This window comes from Trachurus japonicus, unplaced genomic scaffold, assembly GCF_045865225.1.
Source record: "Trachurus japonicus isolate A0001 unplaced genomic scaffold, Traja_1.0 AP031015.1".
NCBI lineage: Eukaryota > Metazoa > Chordata > Actinopteri > Carangiformes > Carangidae > Trachurus > Trachurus japonicus.
Genome location: NW_028221148.1, coordinates 1 through 8545, shown reverse-complemented (window position 1 = coordinate 8545; position 8545 = coordinate 1). Strand labels below are relative to the sequence as shown.

At 44.7% G+C, this 8545-nt stretch overlaps 1 protein-coding gene across 1 annotated transcript; it reads left to right on the top strand.

Moving 5' to 3' along the window:
• Positions 1 to 472: 472 nt before the first annotated feature.
• Positions 473 to 7846, top strand: LOC146959849 (von Willebrand factor D and EGF domain-containing protein-like; the record flags this gene model as incomplete). Its single annotated transcript, XM_085772845.1, has 8 exons — positions 473 to 550; positions 4364 to 4453; positions 4677 to 4827; positions 4967 to 5181; positions 5259 to 5332; positions 5533 to 5806; positions 6657 to 6853; positions 6958 to 7846. Coding segments are annotated over 8 exons (1968 nt in total), but the record flags the coding sequence as incomplete, so codon positions are not given.
• Positions 7847 to 8545: the final 699 nt, after the last annotated feature.

Sequence of the window (8545 nt, the reverse complement as noted above, 5' to 3'; positions counted from 1 at the left end):
TGTTATGATTGGATGTTATCACATGTTTGACCGCTAGGCGGCAGTACTGGTTAGTAGTCAGCTTACCGTACCATAACTGAATAGAGCAAGACTGCATGAAGCCACATGTATGTTGTTGAGAACGTGAGACATTAAACTAAGTTAGCCTACTTGCTATCAACTCGACGAGAACTGGCGCACCTTCAAACAGCAGTTTCACCTGTATGTTGCGGCTACGGGACTCGAGGCGAAGCCAGAGGCAAGAAAGGTAGCGCTGCTGCTAACGATAGCAGGGCCACAGGCCATAGAAGTATTTAACACGTTCGTGTTTGACAGTCCTGAAGATAATGAGAAGTTGGATGTAGTGCTTAGTAAGTTTGATGCTCACTGTTCTCCGAAGAAGAACGAGACGTACGAGAGGTACGTGTTTCAGTCTCGTACACAGCGGCAACATGAGCCCTTCGATAGCTTCCTGACGGACTTGCGGCTAAAGGCGCAGTCCTGCAACTTTGCGACGCTGACGGACTCCATGATCCGGGACCAGATCGTCTTCGGCGTGGAGGATAAAAAGGTCAGAGAGAGGCTACTACGGGAGATGGAGCTGACGCTGGCAGGAGCCATTAAGATCTGCCAGGCCAGTGAGCTGTCCCAAAGGCACGTGAGGACGTTCAGCGAGATGTCTGCAGTCGCCTCGGCGCAGAGCGACAGCGCGGCAGCGGTTGGAGCAGTGTCGTATCAGCGGAGACGGCGCACACAGACCCGGCCTGCACAGCAGGAGGACGTGATGATAAACTGCAAGCGCTGCGGCTCACAGCACAAGCCTAGACAGTGTCTAGCGTTTGGTAAGCAATGCTCCACTTGCCAAGGCAAGAATCATTTTGCTAAACAATGCTTCTCCAAACGGAAAGAGTGGAAAAAAGAAAAAACTGTAAACTTAATAGACGAGCCTGATCTAAGTGACACGTTCTTTGTTGGAATGGTGAATTGTGAAAGTGAACAAATAAATAAACCAGACAACGTAAATGATGTCACTAGAGAAGATAAGTGGATAGCTCCTCTAATGATAAATGGGACTGTAGTCACCATGAGATTGGACACTGGTGCGAAAGCAAATCTCATAAGCATGTGTGATGTGAAGGCAATGAAAAATAAGCCACAAATAAAAAGAAAAGAATCTGGACTGAAAGACTACAATGGGCGGCCAATCAAATGTTTGGGCACATGCAGGTTGAGTGTCACAGTTAAAGGAAAAGTGCACCACCTATTCTTCTTTGTTGTGAATGAGGGACGTGAATCACTTCTGGGTGACAGAGCCTGTGAAGAACTGGGGCTTGTGAAAAGAGTGTATCGCATCATCCCAACCATAAACCCAACAAATGACTCTATGGACACAATTGTTCAGAACTTTTCAGATGTTTTCAAGGGTTTTGGTGTTTTGCCCTTCACATATAAAATACAGTTGAAAGAAGGAGCCCAACCAGTTGTGCATGCAGCACGCAGAGTTCCGGCGCCACTGAAAGACTGCCTAAAGAAAGAACTCGACAGAATGATCATGCTGGGGTGATCAAAAAGGTTAATGAGCCTACAGACTGGGTCAACTCACTGGTCATCACAAAGAAAAAGAATGGTGAGTTGAGAATATGTATGGACCCTAAAGACTTAAATGAGAGCATAAAGCGTGAACATTATCAAATACCTAAACGTGAAGAGATCATCAGTGAAATGTCAGGTGCCAACTACTTCACAAAGCTTGACGCCTCACAAGGCTTCTGGCAGCTGAAACTGGATGAAAGCAGCACCAGTAGCACTGTACCTTTAATACCAGTAGCACTGTACCTTTAATACGCCCTTCGGCAGACACTGCTTTCTCAGACTGCCTTTTGGAATCAAGTCAGCACCTGAAATATTTCACAGAGCGATGGAGCAGATCATCGAGGGCTTGGATGGAGTTCGAGTCTACATTGATGACATCATCATATGGGGGTCCACAGCCCAAGAGCACAACGAGAGGCTGAACAGAGTTATGGAACGCATACAGAAGTATGGACTGAAACTCAACAAGAGTAAATGTGAGTTTGGCGTTCAAGAGGTCCTCTTCCTGGGAGACAAGCTGTCTGCACGTGGTGTCCAACCAGATAAAGACAAAATACATGCAATACAGAACATGCCAAGGCCCACAGACAAGACAGGGGTGCTACGCATCATGGGGATGGTGAATTTCATAGGTAAATTCATTCCCAATCTGACAGCAAAGACATCATGCATACGAGAGCTTCTGCACAGGGACTGTGAGTTTAAATGGACAGTGAAACATGAGCATGAGTGGCAAAAACTCAAGGACACACTGAGCACAGCACCTGTGTTGGCATTTTATGACCACACGAAGAGGATAAAAGTGTCTACAGATGCTTCCAAAGATGGTATTGGTGCCGTTCTACTCCAGGCTGAGGGTGAGCACTGGAAACCGGTAGCCTATGCATCTCGGGCTATGACAAAAACTGAATGCCGATACGCTCAGATCGAAAAAGAATGTTTGGGACTGGCGTATGGTTTGGAGCGGTTTCATAGCTACGTGTACGGCCTGCCGTCTTTCACAGTCGAAACTGATCATCGACCGCTGGTCGCCATCATCAAAAAGAATCTGAATGAAATGTCTCCACGGATTCAGCGGTTAATGATGAAGATGCAAAGGTATGATTTTGAACTGATATATACTCCAGGTAAACACCTAGTCCTTGCTGATGCCCTATCCAGAGCAACTACAGGCGACAGTGTGAGTGAAACAGACGAAGACATACAGTGTCATGTGAACATGGTGTCGGCTACACTGCCTGTGTCTGACACAAAGTCAAGACAAATAGCGGAGGCTACAGCAAAGGATGCTGAGCTACAGCATGTCATGAAGAACATGGATGAGGGATGGCCAGCTGGTTCGTGTCCACAATTTTACCATGTCAGAGGTGAGCTTAGTACTGTGGATGGTCTGCTGTTGAAAAAGGGCAGGATTGTTATTCCACAGGCTTTGAGAATGGACATGTTGCACAGGATACATGAAGGCCATCTCGGCATCGAAAAGTGCAAAAGGAGGGCAAAGACACGGTTTTCTGGCCCGGACTGAACAAAATGTATATTGATTGATGTTGTGAATGTGTTCTAAATGGTCTAGCTTGGGCTTAGATATGAGTTATGCAATCTGATATAAACTGTTTATACTGCTTATGTGTTGCAGAGTTATGCTGAATGTGAAATGGTTGAAATAACAGACACAGCTAATGTGATGATTCATGTTATTGCATTTTACCTTAGAAAAGGGGGGATGTTATGATTGGATGTTATCACATGTTTGACCGCTAGGCGGCAGTACTGGTTAGTAGTCAGCTTACCGTACCATATAACTGAATAGAGCAAGACTGCATGAAGCCACATGTATGTTGTTGAGAACGTGAGACATTAAACTAAGTTACTTGCTATCAACACGGCCTCATCCTTGGAACACGAACATGACAGTTTTCTTAGTATAAATTTACATTTATGAATATGAAATTTCGCCATCAGAATGATGAGGTTGGATTTTTCTTTGTTGTTTGAGTCAAAGAGCCCAAACAGTAGGCTACATCCTCAGATCAGTATCAACATTGGGATAAAGTTACAATATACATCCACAGTCTTTGGACAATGGGCCAGTGCCAAAATAAATGGTAAGCCATTTCTTTAATAGGCTAATATTGCGACAATAAAACCTTCACAGCTTCAAAATACCATCTAGCTTCAACAGTGTCAATATTATTTTCCCTTTTTATTATTTTGACATTTCCAATATATTGGAAATATTTGTTGGAGAGAACAGTCAAGATGTAAAAGTCAAGGTGATAACATTAAAATTAGAGTCTGGAAAAAACAGAGATCAGAAAAATGAAAGCTAATATCAGTGACTGTTTTCTGACTAAATGTCAGTACAGCATTCCTGTGACAAGTGACTTTCCATGCTTTTGGAAATGAGACATACTGTAAATCAAATATGTGGCAGCAGAGACTGAAGCTATTATTGAGATATGTCAACATGTCGTTTTCTTTTACTGTCTGCTGATCATGTGCGTGACCTGGACCTATAACCTGAACCAATAAACTTTATACATCCAGGATTTTTCCCCTTATGTCTGCTAGATGTATGTGATCCATTTCTCTCTCTCTTTTTTTCCCCTCAAATTTATTTTTATATTCACTTTACATGCATGACCTTTTTTATGTTCAGTATTGTAAGCAGGTTGTACATCATATTAACCATGATAAAGATATGAGAACAAATTATATTATAGTAAAAATAAAAAGGTAAGAGTAAAAGAATGAAAAATAAAACCCCTCTCTGTCTCTCTCTCCCTCTCAGATTTACTGTTCCAGCTCCAGTTTCTTCCTGGACTCGCCCAACATCCGTGGTGCTTCAGTGGAAAGTCAGGAGTTTTTTGCTGGGATCAGGGTACATCTAAATGTTACTTCTTTGTGTATGCTGTGTATGCTATGGCTGTATTTTATGGAGCTGTGAGGGGTCATTTGTTTGTGTTTCCACAAGTGTCCGTGTGGAAATTTTCACTCTAAGTTTAAGTATATTGTATTAGGGCCACTTGATGTTGAAAGACTGTTTGTCAATTGCAAAAAGTTCTATGTATAAAGAGGGATGACCACTCCTGTTTAATGTGCAGCTAAGACCAGAAGTGAGCAGCGTATCAGAGGATGGGAGACTGTATGAGCTGGTGGTTGAGAGTACAATTCCTGTCCCATGTCTGGAAGACTCCTCCTCCTCCTCCACAGAAGAGTGCTCTCTGTCCCTGCAGCTCAGCACTAGCAGTCAAGGTGAGAAACTGCCAAACTTGCAATCTTAATAATCAATGATCAATATATGCTGGATAACAGCAGACAGCAGACATATGGTTTAGTAAAACTACTGTAGAACTTCAACTGCAGTTTTATCATAATGTAATTTGTGTTTCAGAGGAGGTTTCATTGGGTGCAGATCTGTCTCTGTCCTCCTGTGTGGTGGGTCTGTCCCGCAGCCCCTGCAGGGACGGGGTTTGTAGCCGAGCTCTGATCCACTTCAGTCCCATCACTGACTTTGTCAAAGATGGCAACAGGACAACTCAGGTGTCTCTCAAGCCCATCATCACACAAAATTTTCTCTGGAATGGATACTCACCAGAATCTGTTGAGGTAAAAAGATCAAACTGTTTTTGTGTCTAATTCTGTATTCTGTATTTATTTAACTTTAATTGAATTGTCGTTTCTAGATAACAGTGAAGGACGTACCCTCAGCCTACTGCTACTCCTTCACTGACCCTCACATCATCACATTTGATGGCAGGTACTTCACTCTCTTATTCAGCTAACTAGATAATGTGAATATACACTATGATTTGTTTAGCTGCAATAGAACAACTTTCATTAAATGATGAATTGTCTCTATTTTTACACTATTTTACATTGATTTCTAATGATCTAACACTACACTCAGGAACAGGAGGGAAAATATTCTATTAATATTTGTCTTGACTTTTCTCACAGGCGCTATGAGAGCTACCAGATAGGCACCTTTGTTCTGTATAAGAGCAGCCTGTGGCCGTTTGAGGTCCACGTCCGTCAGTGGGAGTGCGGCAGCTTGGTGCATGCCGCCTCGTGCGTGTGCGGCTTCGCGGTGAGAGACGGTGGCGATGTCGTCGCCTTTGACATGTGCAACGGGGAAATGGGTGAAACCAAGCCACACCTGTCTGTGAAGAACAGGGACTTGAGCAAGAGCGGCATCCGGATCACAGAGTCCTACCAGGGACGCAAAGTCACTGTGAGTGAACATGTGTCTGACGTAGTGCTGTCACTGTCATGACATTTTATTTGACGATGAGTTCCCAGACAAATAATTGCGATTAACAATTTAATTGTCTTTTTATGATCATTTTATGCTATTATTACAGTAAAAGCCTAAACATAGTTTTATATAATACACCTTATGAAGAAGAGGAGCCATTTTGGGGCTTTGAAACTAACTCCATGATGCTAATGTCAACAGATGCTCATTGAAATGTGGTAGCAGAAGAAGGGGGCGCAACTTGATGATGTCATTAAAAGACGACCAGTCAGACCTCAAACGGTGGAAAACGATGTGGAAACAGTGATGAAATATGACATTTTTGTTAGTTTCATCCAACTGTTTCTACACAGATGAATGTAAACTATTAATGATTATACAAAATAATTGCGGTCAGTTCAAATAGTTGCGATCAGGCAATTATGTAATAATTGTGACAGTCTGACACATGTCAAAAATATGATTTTATTTCATGAAATTGCTTCGTTTTGACAGTGCTTTAGTTTGTGTGCGTGTGTATTTTTTTTTTTACATTATCATATTTTAACTAAGATCATCCATCATTATTCAATCACCATTATCAGTAGATTTTTGTGGGAAACACAATTTTTGCATGGCCACTAACTTTCAGCGCACTTTCAGAAAGAAACATGAATTAATACTGAGGTTAATGTAAGAAAGGAAATATATATGAAACAATGCAGATATGACTGAAGCCAAGACTTAAAATTGAGGTGGTCTCCAGTTTTACTGCTGAGCTAAAAGAAGGTGCTAGTTCAGCCTTAGTTTATTCTATGACAAACTCTTGTTGCTGTTGTGTTTGCAGATGACCTTCACATCTGGAGCATCTGTCCGTGCAGACGTGTCTAACTGGGGAATGAGTCTGACGCTGAGAGCCCCCAGTTCAGACTGGAGCCACACTGAGGGTCTGTGCGGGACCTACGACGGACAGTCACACAATGACTTCCACTCAGCAGGGGGCGCCACGCTGGAGGATCTCCACGCCTTCATCTCTGAATGGCGGTCGGTCCGAGCAGAAGACAACGATCCATGTGTTTAATGTGATTATTTGAAAGTATCTCATTCTTCTTCACGGACGTCTTCCTCTTTTTGTCTTCCTCCGTCAGACTCCCTCCAGGCACCAGCCTGTTTGACACCACACCGCCACATCCGGACACGCCGAGCCCACGCAAGTACTGCACCTGTCAGCCAGACCTCCGCCCCGCGTCCCCCAGGATCCGATCTCGACCCGTCGGCCCCTCCGACTCCACCTGCTCTCACTATGGCAACGTGCATCTCGTCAGCGTCATCCCCGCTCTGGATGTCACGGCCGAGTACATCGGCTCCGTGGAGCTGCTCGGAGGAAACGAAAGACAGCCGCTGCCCCCGGGTCAGTCCGCCCAAAACACCCAGGATCAAGGCGTCGATGCTCAGCCGCGGGGAAAAGGCTTCAGCCGGAGAGCCTCCGGGGACGGGCGCAGGGGCAGGCGCCAGACCCACCGCTACATCTCCAACTCCCCACATCAAAGCCTCAGTCAGTCTGACTTAGAGGGTTTTACCTACTTCTTCCCAGAGGACCACGAAGCCGCGGTTCAGCCGGACTCCTCCCCAACGTGGCCCACGCCTTCCGGCCTCAGCGAGCAGCAGGCCCAGGATCAGTGCCGGCAGACCGTGGCGCTCTCCAGCATCGCGGTGGGCTGCGGGCGCCTCCTGGAGGAGTCGCTGGTCAGCCACGCGGTGGCTATGTGCGTCAGCGACCTGCAGCTGAAGGACGAGCGGTCGTGGCTGAACGCTACGCTGCCGCTGCTGGAGAACGAGTGTGAGAGGAGGCTGGTGGAGCAGAGCAGGAGACAGGAAGACCACCAGGACGTCCTGGCCGTCCTCAAGTGTCCCAATCTGTGCAACGGGAACGGACAGTGCTCAGAGTGGGGTTGTGTTTGCTTCCCAGGGTTCGGGTCTTACGACTGCAGTGTGCTGTCAGGTAACATACACAAACACATTAGTAGTCCTGTTGAGGTTGCAGACTGGAAATGCAACAATCGGTTGTTGGTTCATGTTCATAGAGCAGCAGATTAAAGCTACAGCTCATCATGAGTTAGGCTGTCTTTACACTACAGGTCTCGATGCCCAATTCTGAATATTTGCCTATATCCGATTTTTCTTGACTGTCTGTTTACATGTTCTATTAGAAGTTACCCATGTCTGATATCTGCATTTACACCTGCTTTAGCTGCCAATGTGGAAGAGGAAATAAGCTGGTGAACTACACAGGTAAACAACAAGGACGCTGACAAAATGGACATAATAATTATTCATTTTTAGAGGCTTATTAAAGGGATTGTTCAACATTTTGGCAAATTGGCCTATTGCCATAATCCCTATAGTGATAGCAGTGGATTCATTAACTTTAATTGTCGATGCTTATTTTTTCGAGATCGGCGGCGGAGAGACAGAGGTGCATAATATGTCCACATTTCCCTCATCAAACTCATCAAGTACACAATCCGACAACTCCAAAACGCTCTGGTGGACAAGTTGTGAGTGACCTGCACATTCACCACGCTATGAGATAATAATAATGTAACATTACGAGATGGAGTTGTTTTCGAGGCAATGCGTAACCGATACATTTCAGACAAGGCTGCTGGGCGGAGTGATTTCAAAAGCAAGTTGTTCCAAGTATTTGCTTCATGTGTCGTAATGTTACATAATTAT